The 23,066-nt window shown below is 46.2% G+C and overlaps 2 protein-coding genes and 1 non-coding gene across 3 annotated transcripts in view; 1 reads left to right on the forward strand and 2 right to left on the reverse strand.

Moving 5' to 3' along the window:
- Positions 1-8,279: 8,279 nt before the first annotated feature.
- On the reverse strand, positions 8,280-8,351 carry TRNAH-GUG (transfer RNA histidin (anticodon GUG)). The gene has a single exon. It is a non-coding gene; the product is annotated as a tRNA-His (tRNA).
- Positions 8,352-9,786: 1,435 nt separating this feature from the next.
- Positions 9,787-13,538, reverse strand: waw (Translation factor waclaw). The gene has a single exon (XM_084583723.1). The coding sequence runs from the start codon at positions 13,429-13,431 to the stop codon at positions 11,443-11,445; it is 1,989 nt and encodes a 662-aa protein (XP_084439849.1). The 5' UTR covers positions 13,432-13,538; the 3' UTR covers positions 9,787-11,442.
- Positions 13,539-13,797: 259 nt separating this feature from the next.
- Positions 13,798-23,066, forward strand: part of Sec10 (Exocyst complex component Sec10) — a 28,603-nt gene continuing 19,334 nt past the window's right edge. The window contains exons 1-3 of the mRNA XM_084583722.1: positions 13,798-14,020; positions 18,068-18,304; positions 19,513-19,713. Of these exons, the coding sequence (XP_084439848.1) occupies positions 13,991-14,020; positions 18,068-18,304; positions 19,513-19,713 (468 nt within the window). The 5' untranslated portion in view covers positions 13,798-13,990. The remainder of the gene's footprint in view (positions 14,021-18,067; positions 18,305-19,512; positions 19,714-23,066) is intronic.

Raw genomic sequence — 23,066 nt, forward strand, 5'->3', positions numbered from 1 at the left:
TAACGGAAGCTTTGTGGAGAGGATATTCCTTCTTAGGTAACACCCGCTCAGTGGTGGCATAGCTGAGGCGCTAGTTCTACGCATCTTTTGCAACAGCCAGAAACATAGATAAACAAACTCCTCTGGATAACTGTTACGAGAACGCATTATTTCACTGCGAAATGTTATTCATTGCTCATTTTTTGATGAAAAAAAAAATGATGGTGTATTTAGCGTGGTTAAGCCATATGCAAATTAGATGCGATATCACTTTGGTTTCGGGTCGCATGTACTTGTTAATGCAGAATTGTAATACATCATATTATGGGGAATACCACACGACACAAAGCTCTTTTTAAATAAGCCGTACGAGCCTACCTGCACTGTCTATACGAATAGCTTGTCTGACTCTGGATGCAGGGTATCGGGTGGGCTCAGTTTTCACCTCAAAAGTGCTGCCCATTTTGGCAACGAGTTCATACAGACAATGGCAAAGCGGTGAATGGCACCTCTGTTGCGGACTCAAGTGAGTACGTTACTGAACGATTTAGACACGTTCGAAATGCACCTAATTTAATAGCACTGACACAATCCAACATGACTAAAAATGTTTGAGATATAAAGCAACTCGGAAGTCGTGTTAAGCTTATCTAGTCTTTCTCCGAACGCTTCCCCAACTTCTGCCCCATTTTCAAATCCTCACTGCGGCAGAGTGTACCGCCGGGCAGAACATCCTTAACGCCACCTACCTGGGCGACATGGTGGACGACACCGCCGCACCCTTCGAACCGGATCCTTCACCGAACGACGCGACGCCGCTCTCGACCTCTTCCTCACTCGAGTGCGATTCGCGGGGCTTGAACCACCCGGGGGGTACATAAGCCTCGCCCCGGCGTCTCTGCAGCATTGGATGCGGAGTCTCGGATTCCGTCTTGGACACTTCTTCCGATGTCCACTCGCTGTATGCCACTTTCGCGCTGTTCGACCGATCGTCTTCTGGGCCTACAGCGGTGCTTTTGCCACTGGTCGGGGTAGCCCCTGACGCGCTCCTGGTGTGGACCGGGGGGATATCAGGCAATGAAGCCATATTGATTTTGCCTGCGGCAGGAGATCTTTTCTTTCCGGCAGCCGGTGGGGGCCCTAGGTCATCTTTCGCGCCTTTTTGTCCCATGGATCCTTTAATGGAGATGGGCGACGCGGCTCCGGATTCTCTATTGGGACCGTACGAGTGGAGTCGTCCCTGTGAGCTGGTCGAGGTAGCACCACGTTCTCCTCTGTTGTTCACCGAGGCTTTAGGCTTATTCTTGGCTTTCCTAGAAGCATCTCCGGTCGTGGCAGACGCTATCGCAGACTCGTTCTTGGCCCGTGACGAACTGGAGTCAGCTGTTGCCATGGCGGGCCTGTCTTTATGAACATCTGAAGCAGCTGCAGAACCACCCTTTCTATGAGAGCCAGATATTGGCGTCCTTTTGGCACCGGTAAAAGCCGCTACATGCGCGAACTTGGCCGAAGCACCACTAGAGGCACTCTTGGGGTTCGGTATGATGGGCCCTGGTCGCTCGTTTGTATTAAACGCTGCTACGGACGGGACCGTGACTGTGCAAGTACTTGTGGCACTGTCCGGGGAGATATGGCCAACCTTCTTCGCGCTGGGTGACGTGGCTGCAAACGCACTTCCTTTCGAATCCGCCCCCTGCGCTTCTTTTTCGCCAGCTCTGTAACCACCGTCGGGACGATGAGTCCTGGTAGTTGGCTTGAAACCTATTGACAAAGCTTTCAGCACGTCTTTCAGTGGGGACATCGCTGCTTCTTCTCGCGCGCTGAACGTGGCTGCAGACGATGATGGTGATGATGACGATGATGTCCTCAGTCAAAATGACACATACATTGGCCAGGGTACATTGCAAATACTAAATATGTACGGTCAAGCAGTGGAGTGTTTAGATAGATATGGGTGATTAACTGCAATTTGTAAAAAAATAAACGAGTGAAGAGAAAAAGCAATTAAATCTCACCTAACATAGGAATCTGCCTAATGCAGTTATGTAATCATGAAGAGAATTGCACACTGTTTTCGAAGCATATCCTGTGACACTAGCCCCGAAGGAGAGGAGGACTGGAATGTTTAGAGGAAGCCCTAATCTAGAAAAGGGAGTCGCTAAGTAAAATTTACGAAGAGATGCGAACCGCCGACAGAAGAGGAAAAAATGGTCTATGGATTCAATTTCCCCTCAAGACTCACAAGGTTAGTAACGGATAGAACCGAACGACATAAACACAGATTTAGTTGCAGTATTCTACAGCGCAAAAGTCATAGGCACCTCTCATTGCCTTGAACTCCACATGCGCTCATTCCAAGGCCATTTCAGGTAATAGCAATCCGCTGCAAAAAGGAGAGGGTCGTGACTCGGGTAATGGGGACGTTGGAAATTTTGAAATCGTGCTAAAGTTAGACAGTATATGGGACGTACGAGACAATAGGTCCACCAAGGGCGGACTTTGCTAAAAAATCTGCCCTCTCATTAGATGTAAGGCCACAGGGACCAGGGACCCAGGAAAACGCACTTCTGTAATATGTGGGGAATAAAAAATAAAGAGTATGCAGGGTATTCCTCGAATTTTAGAGCGCTGCCAAAACGGATAGACTATCAAAGCAAAATAACATTAGAGATATTACTAGGAATCTTTATTAAAAGCAACTTAATGGCGAGAAACTCGGCAACAAAAATAGGTGTATATAGACACCGTGCAGGAGTAACTCGCGGTGCGACGCGCGCGCCCCTTGCGGCGGGAAAAACAGTTTGGTAGGGAGACGTCGCCCGGCCGTGCAGCGGAGACGCGGCGGATCTGCTGTGCGTGGGGCGCATTCACCGTTCGTTCTTTCGATTCGCGGCATTCTATGGTCACAAATGAATTGCTAGGTTGAGGTCCCTGGGTTTCTGCTATTGCACGCATTTCCACTGGCCTGATAAAATATTTATCACGTCACCGAATAAGCTTTACGAAGCGAAGCGACGCCAAGTGCGAATCGCTACCTTCCAACGAGCAGTGAGCTGGCAGTCATTGCCGGGTATTGCCGCGTCTAGATTTACCGCGAAGCATTTTTACCGAAAGAGGACACACTATACCTTTACCTGCATTAGCATCCTTTCTCAACCCGCAAAATAAAAATAATAATACTTAAAGACATTGGGCAACTCATAGCATCAGCGCTACTGGGACCGCCGTGCGCGCCCAGTGGGCCGCGCTCGTGGATGCAGTTGTTCATGGCATAATTTTTATTTATGCTGTCCTTTGGTCTATATTTCCCTGTCTACGATAGCTTGCATAAGCACCAGTACAATGCAGAGAGTAATCAACAGGAACGGAGCGTTTTAAAGGCGCATTTACTATGTCTTGCGCATTAGTTTCGCGAAGTTAGCTTGGCAACTTTTTTTTTTGCCTGCTTGCTTTCATTATTTTTTTCCTCTTTCTCAGCTCGTTCCTTTTTTTCTTTCCACACCCTTTCCTTACACGCTTATGCCGCTACTTTCCTTCTCTTGGGCGGCTTTCTTTGTCCGTCCCCCAGCCTGACGTTTTTTTTTTTTTTTTCTTCCTCGCCATCCTTCGCTGTCCTCTTCGCCCTCCTCTGTAGATGTGATTCATAAAGCCCCTGTCTGCCATTCCATACGCTTTATTCATTTAGTTGTGTTAATGACATTTCGATGTCTACTGAGCTGTTGAACCTCGAATGATAAGCTGTTTCTCAAGCGATACTGCTCAATCGAGGCTATAATACAAAATAAGTAAAAAAATATAAATGCTATTTTTTTTTTATTTATTCGTGGACACTCTGAACAGATCTTGCATTCATTACATGCCATCCTGCTCCAAACAAGTTGTCGGGCGGCTGGCTGCCACCTGTTACCTTCCCCTGTCAAAACCTAATTTTGTGGCAGAGGACAAAGTACCGTTAAAGAGGCATTCAGTTCAGTTCAGTTCAGTCGTTCAGTTGTGTCCGACTCTTCGTGACCCTATGGACCATATCACGCCCCGCTTTCCGGTCTCTCACTATCTTCTTAACATCACATAACTTCATCTACAGCGCCTCGAGGATGCCATCTAACCATCGCGTTCGCTGCCTACCCCTTCTCCGGTGACCCTCAACCTTTCCCAACATCAAGTGTTTCTCCAGCGACTCCTCTCTTCTCATCAGATGACCAAAGTAGCTGATCTTTAACTTTAGCATTTGACCCTTTAATGAGCAGTCAGGGTTTAGGTCGACAATATTGACTGATTTGATCTTCTGATTTGGTCTTCTGATTTCATCTTCTGATCTTCTGATTTGAGGACGACATGAATGTGTATTAGAAACTGTAGATCGCTTGTGCAGTGCTGTAAGGGAGTTTCCATTCTCATAGCTGTGTCGCGTGCCATCTGCCATCCTTTCCTTTATCGTCGAGAAAAGTCGCAACCGCCTCACCAGAAAACAGGTAAAGCTCTTCAAAATCCGTCTGCGTAATATATGTGCCTGCTGCATTTTCAGGCTTGTCGCTTTTTCTTTTTTTAGGCTTTTTTCTCTTCTTGACTACAACCTCATTCATTCTATTCTTCTCCGTCACTCGTTTCATCCTTCTCGGTCGCTCGATTCCCCCCAGCTTTCCTTTTTTTTTTTTTTCTCTCTCAGCCCTCCAGCTTGGGGCGTCCCAGCTGGCCTTTGTGAAGCTGTACCACACTTGGGAGGAGGGAAGTTCGCCACAAATGTTTTTTTTTTGTATTTTTCTACATTTTTACCGTGTTTTTTATGCCCCCACCCTCCCACCCCCTTCGTTTTTTGCTCGGCCTTTTCCAACTACGCGCGCTTCTCCTGTCGTCTTCCGTTCCGCGCGTTTTCAGCCTAGAAATAAACGCCCAGCGGACGGCCAGGGCTCGTTCCTGTCTCTGCGTCTTGTGTCGTGTGGCTCTCGCATTGTTTGTGCTTCGCTACGTCGCTTGAGCTGGCTGAAACTGCTACCATTTCGCTGCGCAGGCCGCCTTTTTCAAGCGCGCCCTGCCCAGGCCGCCGCGCGTCTCCCTATCAAACTGTCCCGGCGCTCACTCGTGGCGCTGCCTGTTTGCCGCGCGTGCTGCCCCCTGGGTTTCTGCACGGTGCATATAGTCAGGGTTCCGGAATGGATAACTACAGTCAAGAGGCGAGGAGTATATGCCAAATAGCTGCTTTTTCTAGCGAAAGCTACATTGGCCATGAACTTGTGATTTCGCTGTGGCGGTGCTCCGAGGAGGCACAGAGGCACCTACCTTGAGCCGCCGCCGAGTTGCTTACTAGTTCTTTATTGGGGCAGACTTGCGCCCGCAAAAAAAAAAAAAAAAAAAAAAGAAACTAAGCAACTCGGCGGCGGCGATGGCAGCAAACGTGCTCGTCGATTCATCAAACAAAGAATGCCCGTCGCACTCATCAACGCTCAATTTAAAGGCTGTTGAGAACCATCTCGTCGCGAACTGTTACTAACACAACCTGGAACATTGTAGAAACATACGCGTGTGGTCGGAATCTTCGAGACAGATTTCGGCGCATCTTGCGCGACAAAGAAACTGATAAAGGTGCGTCTCGCGACATCGAGCGTTAACAAATACAAATACACATTAGAGGAGAACAACAACAACAACAACAATACAGAATCATCACCGTGACCTTGAGCTCTCTCGGAGCGTGAGCGCTCTTGCACACGCCATTGTCTGCTTCTTCATCTTCCTCGTCCGCAGCTATACGTAGTTTTATTCATTAATACTGTAAGCCTTCACGGGCTCATACTGAAGTGGGTACAAAATCCCGATTGAGCAGACTATTTACATTGCATCTTAAAGGCATAAAACAAAATTACAAGTATAACGTTGAGCATAGCCCATCTATTTCGGAGACGATCATTTGAGTACATGCATGCACATGAAATACACTCCATGTGTTGGCAGTCTGCAGATGCAGTTTTTGAATAGAAAATATTTCCACAAAGCAACAAATTGATCTCCAGATATCGAGGTTACAATATCCCATGGTAGCTTATTCCATAATTTCTCTATGATGGACAAGAATACTTAGAGTTGCAGCAGGTGATTAAATGGCCTGATTGTCTTGGCATGGTTTGCTGTGGCTGAGTGTGCGTACGTGGTTTTATAGGTATTCTTGTTTGTTGGTTTTAATGCAGCCATGATGGAGCCATGATGGAGAACGTAAAGAAGCGACATACGTGTAGTACGGTTCCTCAAAGTTTTGATGTCTGCTCGGTTGCGTAGTGTGCTCCGATCCCGTGACGATAATACTGAAAAAAAAAAAAAAGAAAACAAGAGGGGCTTTGTTTCGTATCGCTTCTATAGTTTATTGATAAGGTATTCTGGTGACTTTTTTTTTTTTGTAGTTAAAATTGTCAATTGGTCCTTGCAGTATCTGTCCCTCTTCTCGGTGGACACCTGGGTCCGTAATTTGAGTTTGCTTCGTTATGAAATATGTGTCGCTATCTCGCCTACCTCGAGTCATCTGATTGGTGGAAACACCGCAGCCGGATACTACTCCCGGTTCCGGCGTCAGTCAGATGATCGAGGTCGAGGAGACACTTTTGCGAACGACGCTAACTCGGAATACCGCGCCGTAAGGGAAAAAGACCGGATATTCTCGCAAGGGCGCTGCACATCAAATGGACATTCAGAGCCGTCGAATGCGACATGCCGCTAACAAAAACGATGGCTTCGTACTATCTGTCGACACGGCTGCGAACATTCACTGAGGCCCTACACCACAACACCCCGCACGCAGGGTCGCCCCTATCATTTTACCGAACCGCAGCCACAGACTTAGAGTACCTGAAAGAAAACTCGTCTGACGTTGACCCACGAACCATGCCCCTGAAAGATATTATCAATATGATCACCCCTCCGCTCCCTGCCCGCCTATCAAGCTACATGCTATGTGCAGAAGGACCCAGTTGGCAGTACATAACCGCCCACTTCCTCGATGCACGCCGAGCCTCCCTGATGTGGAGGCTCGCAAGAGGCATCTTACCAATCAGAAGGCGTGCCTTCGTCCCTGCGACGTCAGGAATGATTGACCTGTGTCCCTTCTGCTTGGCCCGAGAGACAGCGGAGCACATCTTTCTTGACTGCCTAATTCCCGCAGCACTCCTAGAGCGTCTGAAAGATATGTTCGGCCTCCCCGGGATCCCATACCCCACCGTGCGCTACTTCAACCCGCTTCCAAAGGAAGGGCGCAAGCAGTTTGTCTTGACACTGGCAGAGGTCAACTATCAGGTGTGGTTGGCCCGCTGCAAAGCGGCTACTCGAACAAGACTCCGAGCCTCCATGAAGTGAAGGCCAAATTCAGAAAAGAACTATGGTTCCACCTAGAGAGAGAGAGACGCCAGTTAGGGAGAAAGAAGTTTTTTGAAGAATGGGGACGCCCCATGGTGATCTTCAAAGAAGAAAACGGAAAACTCGAAGTGAGATTGCATGAGCCCCTTGGCTGGGAAAAGCCCGCTCCCCGAAACAAAAAAAAAAAAAAAGCCCCAAACCTTATGGTGCGGGAGGCCTTGCCTGGGGTAGCCGTAGGATGATGATGGTCGCAGGTTGAGGTCTGTACCCTCACAGGAGGATCGCACCTAGTGCATCCTTCCTTCCATCTGACAAGGCAAGGGAAAGATGGTAAGACATGAAGGGGGCTATAGACGGCTGGCTTATGGGGTTTAACGTCCCAGAGCGACTCAGGCTACGAGACGCTGTCGGCCCCTCTTTAACATGCAAATATCGCATAGCACACAGGCGTCTTAATTGCTTTTGGCCTCTATCGATATAAGCGGCCGCCACAGCCGGCATTCGGTCCCGCGTCCTTGGGTTTAGCAGTCTAGTGCCCTATAATTATATGGGCCACCGCGGCGATGAAAAAGCTTGAAAGGAAGTATACCGTAGTGCAGGGAGGAATATATGTATGTATGTATGTATGTATGTATGTATGTATGTATGTATGTATGTATGTATGTATGTATGTATGTATGTATGTATGTATGTATGTATGTATGTATGTATGTATGTATGTATGTATGTATGTATGTATGTATGTATGTATGTATGTATGTATGTATGTATGTACCCACCGGTTTCCAATGGGTACAAGCCCGCTGGTGCTCGGCTCTTCTGGGGTGAAATGCTTGGCAAAAAGGGCCATGGGCTGAAAATGTTGGTTCGGAAAAAAAAATGGCCACATAATGGGCTTCTTCCGCACTAGGCGGACTTGAACCATCGGCAAAACGTCTAAAAAAAAAAAAGAAAAAAAAAATTGCCGTGACCAGGATTCGAACCTGGGTTATTGCGGCCACAACGCAAGGTACTAACCACTATACGATCACGGCTGTCCAGGAGGGACGTTTGGTTGCTGGAAACCGTTGCACACACCATAGCCTGACTATGCACACACACACACACACACACACACACACACACACACACACACACACACACACACACACACACACACACACACACACACACACACACACACACACACACACACACACACACACACACACACACACACACACACACACACACACACACACACACACACACACACACACACACACACACACACACACACACACACACACACACACACACACACACACACACACACACACACACACACACACACACACACACACACACACACACACACACACACACACACACACACACACACACACACACACACACACACACACACACACACACACACACACACACACACACACACACACACACACACACACACACACACACACACACACACACACACACACACACACACACACACACACACACACACACACACACACACACACACACACACACACACACACACACACACACACACACACACACACACACACACACACACACACACACACACACACACACACACACACACACACACACACACACACACACACACACACACACACACACACACACACACACACACACACACACACACACACACACACACACACACACACACACACACACACACACACACACACACACACACACACACACACACACACACACACACACACACACACACACACACACACACACACACACACACACACACACACACACACACACACACACACACACACACACACACACACACACACACACACACACACACACACACACACACACACACACACACAGAGACAGACAGACAGAGAGAGAACGGGCCTCGCCGGGGTGGTGCAGTGGTGCATGCCCGACTACTGTCCGGAGTTCCCGGGTTCGAACCCGACCATGGCGGCTGCGCTTCGATGGAGGCGAAGCGAAGTGGCGTCCGTGTGCTGTGCGATGTCAGCGCGCGTTAAAGATCCCCAGGTGGTCGAAATTACTCCGCAGCCCTCCACCACGGCTTCCCCCTCTCTCTTTCCACCCTCACTCCCACCTTCATCCCTTCCCTTACGGCGCGGTCCTGTGAACCAACTATTATTCAACACAGAACGGGCATGAGAAAGCGGACACGCACGCACACACATACACACACACGCACACACACAGGCGCAAACTCAAAAAGTTCAATTCCTTATCAATTACAGCTAATGACGGGGTACTGCGAATAAAACTACAAAGTGTAATGTTTCAGCACGGCCGGTCTCGAGGGAGAGCGCGTTTCTCGCGCTCTGCTTCTCGAGACCGGCCGTGGTTTCAGCCAGTTGACATGCAGGGGTGGAAATGTGCATCCACTGTAGCATTTACTAAAGCAAATTTGCCCATGTACTTGGTCAGCGGCCATGTTTTCTGTTACCCCTGTCATTGCTACTGTTATGACACGGGGCCACTAAGGACCTAGAGCAAAAGAATGGACAGCAACTGACACTGATCATACTGGGAAATGTGGCTGAGGACATTTCCGGTTGTCTTCGTTATATCCGTCTCTTTTATATCAGTGCATGAATATTGTTTGCATTTGTACTTAGTACAGGGTGCAATATTCTAATGAAATGAAAACTGGGACTGCCTGATTCTACACATCATTTAACTGCAGTACAGTTTAAAGGAAGTCAGGAGCAGAGCAAAAATGATAAAGAGATCATCATTTTGAAAGCTGTTTCCCATGGAAGAAAACTTTACATCTTATAGACAAACACAGAATGACTTTTCAGATAATGTACGCATAGCAGAAAAATGCATTAATTGTTGCAGTATGTCACAATATGATGTGGTTTGTCTCACGTGTACTCTATAGAAAACAACTCGTGACAACACAACCAAGTACAATTGTGGATATAAAGTGACATGAAACAAGACAAATTAACAATAATTGGGCTGAACTTTGCTTTTTTTTTTTTCTGCATCTTATGCAGTAGGAGACTAGCAGTCACTATGAACTTCAGCCTTATTTACTACTTAAAATAGAGAACTAGTATGAATACAGAGCAGTTTTATGTTGTCTGTGGAAAGATGCAGAGCATATTACAAAAAATGAATACCCACGTGGATAGCATAAAAAATGGTAAATAATTTATAATTGAAAAGTTTTTCTCATGCAACTTTGGTTTCGATTTCTACAGCTGAACAACTCCTGTGGCATCACAAACAAGTTGAAGTTGTGTGGAGTGTACAAAAACCACAGTACAGTTGCTGCTTTGTTAATTTTAGTTAGCATCAACTCATATCAAGCTTCCAAAGAGCTGTAATCACAAAAAGTGAACAAGCAGTGATAATATTGGTAATCGAAAACAAATTGAAAACAAAACCAAAACGGTGGCAAAAAATTTTCAATTACACATCATTTTGCTGGTGCAGGTGAACTCCTGGTTGTGGCCCATATTCACTAACATCTTGCACTTTATTCCACAGAAAACAGCACCCAAACATTTTGGTGTTAAGAGGCCTGTGCAAGCCTATGATGACATTGTGAAACAGAGAGAAATTAGCGCTAGATTTCCAACTGCAGAGTCATGAAACTATGTTTTTTTTTAGAGTATAAACAGTGCTCGAATTGATGGTGTTCATGGCACAAGGCAGCAAGCGAATAAAATAACTGCACCACCATTCATAGTTTATTTTGCTTCACAAAGTGAAAAAAGAAGCTGTCCTTGTACAGCTTAATTTATTAACAGCCCCTACAGAGAACAGCTGAAACATCTCACATGCAAGCATACTTGCTCTAATTAAATATAAACCAAGAGACAATACAAAACCAAGTGACAAAATTATCTGCCAATAAGCCCCATCAGGAAAGTACTTGGCAAATATACCCATGCAGCTCCAAATTGCAACAAAATATAGCACTGAAAGCATCATGATAGTATGATGACGGTATCATAATAATAATAATAACAATAACAATCACAATAATCAATGGCCTATATTGCTCTACCAACTAGATGATGTCCTCAACTGTACGTACACACAAAAACAAGACTTCAACACTTTCAAAAAAGATCACGTCCGCTTTAGAACGTTGATGAATGCGTCCCGAGGAATTTGTATGTTTCCAATCATCCTAAGTTTCTTCTGTTTCTCAGAATGCCTCTTCAAGAGTTTCATCTTGCGAGTTATGTCACCACCGTAACACTTTGCGAGGACATTTTTCTTAAGAGCCTTGATATCTTCTCGAGCCACCACTTTTCCACCAACAGCAGCTTGAAGTGCTACAGCATAAATTTGCTGTGGAATGCTCTCGAGTAACCGGAGAAGCATGGAACGACCAACCTGCCGGGCGCGAGTTGCATGCACAATCGTTGTCAACTCTTCCACAACATTTCCATTGATTAGGATATTCAGCTTCACAAGGTCAGTGAGCTCATAGCCAACTTCTTCATAGTCAAAGCTGGCATACCCTGATGTAACCGACTTGAGCTCATCATAAAAGTCAACAATAACTTCACTAAGAGGAAACTTGTATTGGAGAAGTATTGTGTTGTTGTCTATGTTCTGTGTAGTCTTTGCAGCACCCCTCCTGTCAGAACAGATGCTCATCACTCTACTGAGATAAGTGTCTGGAGTGATAATAGTAGCCATGACCATTGGTTCGTAGTACTCCTTGATGATCACAGGGTCAGGCATGTCGAGTGGATTGTTTATGGTGACCATTTCACCTCCATAATGCTTGATGTTTTTGGCTCCATGAATTTTAATACGGTAGCTGACACTGGGAGCAGTCACAACCACCTGTGCATCAAATTCCTGGTCAAGCCTCTGGCAGAAAACGTCCATGTGAAGGAGCCCAAGGAACCCCAACCGCCATCCCTGGCCTAGTGCGGGGTTGGATTCCATGGAGGCCTGCACACTGGGATCAGTTAACAGAAGGCGGTCAACTGCACTTCTGAGGTCATTGTTTTTTGACTGGTCTTCAGGGTAGACGCCGGCAAATACCATAGGCTTCGACTCTTGGAACTTTGGAAGAGGTTTAATGTCATCACACTTGTGCGAAAGCGTGTCACCTGTGTGAGCTTCTTTGGGAGATCGCATGTTTGCCACAACATAACCAGTCTGACCAGCACACAGCAAAGCAGTTGGGGTTTCAAGAGGGTTCATGAAACCCAGATCTCGCACGGTATACACTGCTCCTGTCGTGTGAGATACAATTTCATCCCCAGGACGCAGTACACCATCGATAGCTATAACTAGCGCAATGACACCACGGTATCGATCGTACCAAGAGTCCAATAGTATGCCACGAAACGGGGCGTCAGCGTTCCCCCTTGGTGGGGGTATCCTTTCTATAACGGCATTCACCAGTTCTTCAATGCCAGTGCCTTCTTTCGCAGATATTTTAAGCACGTCTTTCTTCTCAACCCCAAAAAGGTTCTCCATCTGCCTCGTAACACCTTCTACATTAGCGTTTTTGAGATCTATCTTGTTCAAAACAGGTATTATATGAAGATCAGAACAAAATGCTATGTTAAAATTGGCCACAGTTTGGGCTTGAATTCCTTGGTTGGCATCGACCAGGAGAATGACACCTTGGCAAACTGAGACTGATCGCAATACCTCGTAGCTGAAATCGACATGTCCGGGAGTGTCGATCAGGTTGAGAAGGTAAGGCTCGGGATGACCGGGCTTCCTGTAAATCATCGACACTGACTGCGCTTTGACTGTGATGCCTCGCTCCCGTTCAACTGGGAGCCTATCCAGTACCTGCTTGTTATCCTTAGAAACCTTGATCGTTCCTGTGAACTCCAGAAGTCGGTCAGAAAGCGTGCTCTTTCCGTGGTCTACGTGGGCTACGATACAAAAGTTTCGGACGACCTTCTGAGGGAACTCGCTCGGGTCGACGTCGTATGTGCGTTCCTTGCCGGTGATATGGGATGAACTCGTGGAACATAACCTCTCCAATCTACGCGGCCGCCAAATTCCGTTATGTACACATTCGTTCCAAATTGTCCCGCGTAGTGTGCAACACCAAGTGGAAACTAATGTGCACCGCATGGCATCGATATGATACTCGCGAGCACGACTCACAACACACACACACGTGAAATCGTGAAACCAGTGAAAAACACACTGGACAAATGTACTCCTAGCATAGAGTAAGATGCACCTAGCTCCTAGTCCCTAGTCCGATCCACCGTGGCCCGATCAGTAAGCCTACAGACGCGAAATGCACATCTTAGGTATTTTTGCAGCTAGGAATATTGATGTTTTTTTGTGGTTTGCATTTATTGACAGTTCTACGCAGCCAGTATGCCGTGCACCAAACGTGCACCAAAACAACGCTACTAGCAATACTAGCCGGCTAGCCCCCAACTGGCGCTGGTTACCACACCACAGTGACAGTAGCACGCAGCTTGCATCAGCCTGGATTGTTCAGATCAGCCGTGAGCCGTGTCCCTCCGTGGCTTGCCGGTGCTCGCCGTGGCAGGGGCAGGCGGCGACTATTTGCTGTTGTCGTGTGTGCTGAGGGGTGTGTCTTCTTGGTTTTCTCGTGGTATCAACTTGCTTTGCGTCGCTGTTTCCGGATGTCAGAGACAGCGGCACTGGAGGCAGCATGTCGCACTTTTTGCCCGAGCTTGAACAGGTGAGCGGGACTTCGTGGCAGAACTTTTCGTTTGTTGCGGTATTAGGACAAAGTCGTGTGTGGTCGGTGTAATTGCGTTCTGACAGAATGCATTGTTATTGTTATCTGAGCAGTGAAAACGAAACTTACTAAGGCAGTATATGAGTTGAAATGGTATATCTAGGTCGGAACTTTGAAACAACTTACTTTCGCTTTTGCTCTTCTAGATCCACAAACGTAGAATGTAACTAGGTCGCTTGGATGGACGGTGTTGGTATCGTTTGTGTTGTAATTCAAAACCTGATCTGGTGAAAATATTAAGATAGCCTTCCAGAGTGCATTCTAGAATTTCCCGATCGACCGTCGTCATGCGGCCGCTTGAAGTACTGTCCTACGATCCTTCGTGGTGAATTCAGGTTATTACTGCCATCAACAGTTGTCTTACCTATGAGCTTCAGGATGCCTACACTATTTGCCTCCACTGCGCTAATGTTAGACTGGTAAGGACATGCTCCAGAATTTTATTGTGCTGTAGCTTTCTCGCTTTCGTCACGAACGTCAGCAGCGTAGTTTGTGCAAGTCAAAGGCCGTGGTGGCGCAGCGTCCTCAACATAGCTTTACTTTCTCAAAAAGCGAGGAAAGATCGAGCTTTGCTTTTAGTTCAACGCTGTGTCACCGTACAATACCTTTATGACACCTTGAAAGCATTTCTGTTCCGCTTTGCTGTCCACAAGTGGGGTGAATTGCTCTTGATGGGGGTTAAACATCATTCTGGAATTGCAAAAATTTGGCACATTCGTAGACATAGGTGATCACTTAGCCTAAGTTCACAGCCTTCCAATGTTTCAAGCCATCAATGCATGCTACATCACTGTTCTGCAACCTGCCTTGTAGCCTCTGAAGCACTAGAAATTTTGTCTGACATTTTCATCATCGAGGTCTTTACTTTCAGACACTTTCACAAAGGGGCATCTTTCATCTGATAATCTCATTTCCCATCACACTTCTGTCAGTTCCCATCACACTTCAGTCAACATCGGGTTATAGGTTTTGGCCATGGCGCAGAACTGGTAGTGCCTGCTCTTTCAACTATTCTTGCAGGTTCCTCCGGTAAGCCGTGCAGCTGCAGTTTATTTTAAGAAGCCTCTTCCCAAATGCCCCAATTATTTTGGGGTCTGTATTCCGAGTTTGTTTCCATTTCAGAAGCATCGTTTTTGCCCCCAATTTGGGTCGCCTGATTGGCGGAAACACCGGAACCAAATGCCAGTTTGCATACTGCTACTTCTGGTTATGATATTTAAATAATTAGATCAGGACAAAAATGGCAAAAATAACACTTCTGAAATTGGCACAAACTCTGAATACGGGCCCTTATTTGTCTCAGCTGCGGCCGTGATGTTCCAGCAACCTGCACGGTCTCGTAGCCTCCTTTGGTTGCAACACATCACGTTTCCCTTCTCTTGGTACCCATGCTGACACTGCAGTTTGTTGATTATGCGCATAATTTGCCCTGTCTATCTCTGTATCTTGTGTCTAATCCTAAGTCAGTACCATCACCTCTCTTAACCACACTGCTTTTTTTCTCGCTCCATTTCTGCACTTGTCAATAGAATGCATTGCAGGGCAAGTTAGTGCATGGTATAGAAGTTGCAAATAGCGCATGTCCTGTTGTCCCTTCTTCTGTGCACTGTCATTTGTTTCGCTTCATCTTCTACAAGTTATGTCTCTCATTTTGCTTTTCCTTATGCTCTACGATGTACTTAGCCTGATTTCTAGCCATTTTTTTGCACTGTAGTTTTGGCCTCATACTTAAAATGAGACTGTGGAAAACCTCATCTAGTAATTGTTCTAAGTAAATATGGATTTGTTTGGCTCTTTCTGGTTATGCTGACATGTGCCTCGCTGCAAAAAAGCATTTATTGACGAGAACATTGAGTTTCAATATTTTCCCACTAGCCAGTCCAAACTTGTGGTGTCCTTACTGACATGAATGGGTTGCCACCATTTTACAATTCATGATGTGTCTGGGATCTGCACCAAAAATTAGTATCATTGCACACATGTTACTTGTGAAATTAGCTGATATGAGTGGTCTCTGAAATTCGAACAAGGCGCCCTGTCGATGCAGGCCAACTTCCATATGTCCTCCATTTTAAGTTCAGGTTAATAGTCATTTCATTTCAATATGACTGGCAGGTCACGTTGGTTATGGTTAAGTGGCCCCATCCTTGTCCAGCATGTAATATAAAATGAAAAGCAAAACAGACCCAGAGCTTGCTGTAACCTTGCTACAGTCAGTCCGGAGATTTTGAGGGGCAGCCAAGAATGTGAAATTGAAGCAGTTTTGGTGTCCGCTACGTTGCTCCACTACACTTGTCAGTTCAGGGAAAACTAATTCATCTGAACTAACACTGTGTTACTTTTCTTGGTGCTGTCAATTCAGAACAGCGTAGAGGTAGTGCTTGCTTTTGTGGTGACTTTATATTGCTCTGACTAACATTTTTAACTTCCAATGTCGCGAGCAAAATATGTAGGAAGACGACCGATTGACAGGAACGGTGCTTGGCTCAATAGGAGTGAAATGCATGTATGCAAGGCTGAGCTCTTGGCACTTACTTGGTTGAAGGATTACAGATGCTTAATTTAGGTGCGTTTTTTGTGCTGATCATTATATGGCATTGCCTACAACCACTAAATAACTTATAATTTGATTTCTCCTTGAGGCTGTTTTGGTTTCAATTTCTTGGACCAAATGACGGCTTTGACGTGCAGTTGATTAGCCAGGACAGCAGCTTGGGCAAGTTGGTTATTCATTTGTTACAAAACAGCACGTAGCAAACGGGCAGTACACAAACGCTTGTGTCTTGTCCCTTTGCTACACACTGTTTTGTCACAAGTGTAGTTGATGTTTAGGTTTCATAAGACACGAAAAAACCTGCTACATAATTACTGATGCATAATTTTTATTTCACTACAATAGTCAAGACAGCCTGCTTCAAGAGCTGAAATGACAACGAATGATGTATCAGCAGCAATACTGATGTTTTTTTCATGTCTCACATGACCTAAACACCACTTATACGTCAGAGCCATTGTTTGATAGGTGAAACCAAAACAGCATAAAAAAAAAACATTATCAAAGGTCATTTAGTGGTTTCAGGTGAATGTTCTAAGGTGTTCCATCTATACCATTGTCTAACGTATCATTCTGAAGAACAAAATACACAAGGCAAAAATTAGGTGTCAGTAATTCTTCAGGGGTGGCTGCACGGGAAAGTCGATTCGAGAGAGCAGAGTTGGAAAGGCATGAACAGCAGCGGCCTGTTGGTGCGGACTCTTGCTGCACCCATACCAAGTTCTTGCTTTATACCTCCTCGCAGCCACCTCTGAGTGTCTAGTCAAATAATTGGGCTGACAACTCTGGGGAAACAAGGGGCACATTATAGCATATATATGAAAAAAGCCAATGCCCAGTGAAACCAAGGAAAGTATTGGGCAGTGTGCCAGTTGTGGGGTGTTGATCAACAAGAAATTAGAGGAAAAACAAGCAATCTACCTTATGGCTTGTGGTTATTGTTTCTTCTATTATAAATGATGCAAAATGTGCGTAGCATCAAGTGGCATGGTCTCATCTGTCTCATGCCATGTCGCTGTGTCTTTACTCTGTCACACTGAATGTTGCTGGATATCATCGTTGTTATGCATGCAACTAACCCCACAGTTTGCAGCATCTTTCAGAATCTGTCAAATACCAAGTGTGCAAAGGCAAATGGATTGTCTTACTGTTGATGTGCAAATTTCTTACCGTTGCCACTTTGGTTCGCTTGCCTCTTTCAGCCAAATGGGCCGAACTGAACATTTCATTTTTCAGTCCCTTCTGTGCACTGTTCAATGAAAAAGCAAATGGGGAGCAATTACCCACAATACCTTTATAACCCCCATATAGAGCCTCATATAGGACCCCCTAAAGCTTCGAATTGCCAGTATAACATGACTGCATATTTTCAAACTGGTATCTCTTTCTCGCATGTGTACATAACACACTTTACTTGTGGCATTGTTTTCCAGGAGTCGTTTAGTCCCGAGGACTTTGTGGAGCGTCTTGCATGGCGCAGCCTTGGAGGCAACATGGACCCTGAGACCTTTGACCCTGCGGTGCTGCAGGAGGCATTCAAGCAGGGCATTCGGGATTTGCAGGTCCTCTTTGAAATGACCCAGAAGAAGTGCGAGCGCCTGGAGATGATATGTCGTGAAGAGGAGGCACGCCACTGTCAGAAGGTCACCGAGCTCCAGGACAAAAACAAAGTAAGCTCGCTCGGTACTGTTTGGTGTGCCCAAAGCAGGGAAAACAAAAGGCAGTTCAAAATAAGCTGCTTTTTGTATCAGTCATTGCTAGGTTTACTGAATTATTTTGATGCCGCATAAGTCATATTTGCTATCAGAAGCCAACTTTGACCAGCAGTCGGGCTTTCTGTGCTTGTTTGCTCTCTGAGGCTTTAGTGGAAATTTTAGAGCTGCAGTATACAAGTAATATGAAGGTAAATTAAGGAAGGAGGGGGCTGCATGTATATATATGCTTAGGGTTTACTGTAGATTTTAAAGGAGTGCTTTAGGATTACCTTTCGATATTGTAAGCATGAAATTGACTTGACAAAGAATAGTCTTCCCTTTTAGCCTGCTCTCTTTAACCCACCTTTTCATTACTTACTACTGCACCTCTGCTCATTAAAATTGATTAAAGTTCTTTTTTACAATGTGTTTGCGTGTTTGTTGCTCACTGGACCAGCGATATTTGGACCTTGTTGCTGTGGAGCAAATTAGTATCATTAGTATGCACTCCAAACACATGATAGTAAGTTATATATGTAGAACAATATGTGCACTTGTTGCCCCTCTAACACACTTGAACCAACAACTGTTCGTGACCTATGTGTTGCACTGTTGCACGCCACCTGGCACATGCAGAAGGCTTGGGCTTGAACTTTTCCTGTGGCACTGCCGACCAATTATTTTATCGAATTATTTAATTAATTAGTTTTAGTTTTCAGCTGACCCACTCACCACCATTTTATGGGTGCCATTGAGTGTTGACAACGCCAACTACAAGAACTGCAAGAACAAAGAGAGCACCGGGCAGATTTTTGCATGACGAAGATAGTAATACTCTCGCATTAAACTATTTACTTTCCATGATCGGAATAAAATTAATGTTGGCTGAGTTTTTTTGGACGGTGTCCTGGAACTATCAATGAAATTGGAGAGATTTTATTAAAAGCTGTTTGAGCGCCTTTTGAGAAGCCGCTTCAGTTGTGTGCTTATACGGACCCACATGGTAAGTTAGGAAAGGAGTGAAAAGAAAAACCAGTTCCATAAGTTTGAGCTGTCTGTTAAACTGGAACAAAGTGCCTACATTAGTGTGAACGCTATCGTAAGCTTTCACTTTGAGTAGATGAGGGTGCCTATGAGAGCACCATTCCTCAGTCTCTGACCGTGTTTCCTTCTTTCTGTCGCAGGCATCGTACGCCACTTACAAGGAGCTGGATTCTCAGATTGGCTATGTGGCGATGAAGGTGGTCCACCTGGGAGACCTGCTGGAGAGCGTCAACACTCCGCGGTCACGTGCGGTGGAGGCGCAGAAGCTGATGAAGCACTTTGCAGAGTTTCTGAGGCCAGAGCATGTCTCATCCACAGGCATCTTCCAAGATCCAAACAAGGTCCAAACAGAAAGCGGGAGGTTGATTGGAGGGTGTTGGGGGAATAGGGCTTGGTTTTGTAGCACTTGGAGCTCTTTCACCATATTGTCGAACCTGCATATATCGAACTTGTGGGGCATCACAAAGTAGTTTGATATAGTTGTGATTCATTATGATGAAAAAATGTGAGTAATCAGCTTATTCAACCTAGAAATAAGGATACAATGTACCCGTGCTAGCGAAGTGCATTTTGCAGCCAAATACTGCCCTCATGCATGCTAAGAGTGTGGCACGGGCTAGGCGTTACGAGTCCTGATGCGCTTTGCACTGAACTTGTCGACGACACTGCTTTCAGACTATCCCCTGCCTGTCATAAAATGTCTAATCTTGCTTCCAGTAAACTTTGAAGGGAATAATCACTTATTGAAATTAAGATGCAGGGGGTGTACATTATGCCTTTGGCAGCGAAGGGAGTAAAGCACATTAGCCAACGGTCACCGCTATGCCTTAAAAAGGTTAGGTTAGGGTTGCAAAATGAGTACGAGAGACGGACCGCTACCCTTAGACCTTTCAATCACACCCCACACTCAACTCGTCATGTGATTTCATGGTGCTGTGCAGCTTATCTGCCTCCATATGCAGAATGTGATGGAAGAGCGCCATTGTGTAGGACAATGGCATGCCATTCAAAAATCAGATGATCGGCAAAAATGGAGTTGAATATGCTACACAACTTCAGTCTACTTTTACTCAGGATTTTATACAGAGTTATCTCTGTTTGGTGTAGGCAATAATTTTCAATATTCAAATTTGATGTAGGTATGTTTTACTGCACTTGTTGCAGAACTCAGTTTCAAAGAGTGACTAGTCACATTAGCCACTTCGGAGCAGTTAGCAAAGTCATGGCCTATAAAAATCTTCAACAAAAGCTCTTGCCATTTGTTGTCATTACCTTCAGAAAAGCATCTTCATTGTGATAACCCTAGAAATTCCATGGAGGAAGAAACTAATGCTAAAAGAAAAGCCGTCGCATTACCTCCACATAATTTTGACTGATAGCCACTACCCTTTTATTGCGAGAGCAATACTACGCTAGGGAGAACCGTTCTTCAGCATAGCCTGTGCTCCGTGCTCCATTGTGCCACGCGCCGCTCGGCCACAGCTGGCGCGCCGTCGCCATGGCAACATCATTGCCATAGCAACGCGATGACGTTCGCTCGCTCTTGCGCTCGCTCTACGGCGGCTCCGCAGGGGTGGCTGTGTATATATATAGCGATGCGCTAGGTGAATGCTGCTCAATCGCGTTCGCTCGCTCCACAGGCAAACGATCAGACTGCCTTGGAAGTGGTATCCCTGGGCGCAACGAAAAGGAGTTAGTTCTTATGACCAGGGACATCAACAAAGACAAGGACTCCTCATTCGTCCAAGCTGTGGAAGAGCGGTGTCACTGGGAGTTATGCCCACAACAACCCAAGTCAACCACACAGGCCAGCATGCAGACGTAGAACAAGCAAACAAAAATGGCTGTGGTTTAACTCTGGTTAAGCTAAAGATTTTCGAGAGCAATGTTTGGTTTAGCTTGGTTTATCGACATAGACAGAGCCATAGTGTATCTTATGTACCGTAAAAACCCGCGTATAATACGAACCCGAATATAATACGAGGTGAAATTCTGGAGACGCGAAATGGAAAAAAAAGTTTTTACCGCATATAATACGAGAGAGAAAAAAACAAGACATTTATTGAAATCGGACCTCGCACTTCAATCACTTTCATCTTCAGCAGCGCTTTCCTCGGAAATTTCTTTGTCGGACAAATCATCCCACAGGTACTCATCTTCTGTTCCATCGAGGGCGTTTGAGATGCCGCACTTCTTAAACGAACGGCGCACAAGCTCCTCTGGGATGCTTGCCCACGCGTCCACAATCCATTTGCACAGCGTGGCTGGCGATGCTCGCTTCAGCCGCCCGGCCGGCGTCACTGCAGGCTCACCTGACCGCATCCATTCCGCGTAGCATCGCTTGACTGCGTCCTTGAAGGGTTTGTTGACACAAACGTCGAGAGGCTGAAGTAGTGAGGTCATCCCACCCGGAATCACAACAAGTTCTGTGCGGCAGTCGCTTAGCAGCCTCTTCACCGAGTCGGCCAAATGGCAACAAAACGCGTCCAGCACGAGGATGGATGGAAAGGACAACAGTGCACCGGGCCGTTTGCACCACACTGACTTCACCCAGTCGAGGACAAGATCCTCGTTCATCCAACCTTTTTCATGGCATCTCACGATGACATTCTTCGGCAGCTCCTCACCTTTCGGCATTGTCTTGCGCTTGAAGATGACATAGGGCGGGAGCTTGCGGCCGTCTGCCGTGCACGATAGCATGACTCTAACCCGCGTCTTCTCGTTTCCAGTAGACCGGATACAAACTTGTTTAGAGCCCTTCTTATGGACGGTGAGGGGCGATGGCATGTCCAGGTAAACCGGCGTCTGGTCAGCATTGCCTATTTGCCCCAGCTGAAAGTTTTTGGTCTTTCGCAAAGAAATCACGTGGCGCTGAAAAGCCACCAGCAGCTCTTCGAAGGATTCGGGCAGCTTTTGTGAAATCGAGGTTCGCCGGCGTAGCGAGAATCCAGCACGGCACATATAGCGATGTATCCAGTGCTTGCTTGCTTTGAAGGCGGAGCTCGGAATTCCCTTTTCCCTTGCAAGCTCCCTAGCTTTTGCCTGCATAAGCTCTACGCTCACAGCTAGATGCGATGCTCGCTGTTCTCGTACGAACTCCGTCAGAGCGAGTTCAATTTCCGGGAATGCGCCATTCTTTGGCCCGCGAAAGCTTCTTCGCATTCCCTTGCACGCGAAAAGGGCTTCTTTCTGTCGTCGCCATCCGCGAATGCTTCCCTCGGTGACGCCAAACTGCCTCCCGGCCGCACTGTTGCCGATGTTTTCAGCAACTAAAATCACCTTTCTCTTAAAAGCAGCCGAGTACTGTTTCCGAGACCCTGGCATCTTGCTCGTTCACTTAAAGAAAAAAGCGTGCACTTTTTCGCGAACCGTGGTTTGCACGAGAGCACATGCGCTGATGCTGTGCGCACTCGACGACCCAACAACGAAGAGACGACACCTCGACGTCGTGGCCACTGCGGGGTGCGGCCACGTTAGGGCAACGAAGCCAAGCCGTAGCCGCACATCGATAACAAAGCCAAGCCGTAGCCACGCGGCAACGAAACCAAAACTTCTCGCAAAACTTTGACATTTTGGTTGGGATCCGCAAATAATACGAGGCGGAAATTTGGAACGCTGAAAGTTGGAAAAAAAACTCGTATTATACGCGGGTTTTTACGGTAGTTACTTTATTTATTTCAATGAATTAGTGAAG

The sequence above is a fragment of the Amblyomma maculatum genome, chromosome 11 (genome assembly GCF_055883805.1).
Source record: "Amblyomma maculatum isolate TAMU_Amacu chromosome 11, ASM5588380v1, whole genome shotgun sequence".
NCBI classification, from domain to species: Eukaryota; Metazoa; Arthropoda; class Arachnida; order Ixodida; family Ixodidae; genus Amblyomma; species Amblyomma maculatum.

Bases quoted from the DNA above. Each gene is read 5' to 3' on its own strand.
- waw (XM_084583723.1), bottom strand. From the start codon at position 13,431: ATGCGGTGCACATTAGTTTCCACTTGGTGTTGCACACTACGCGGGACA.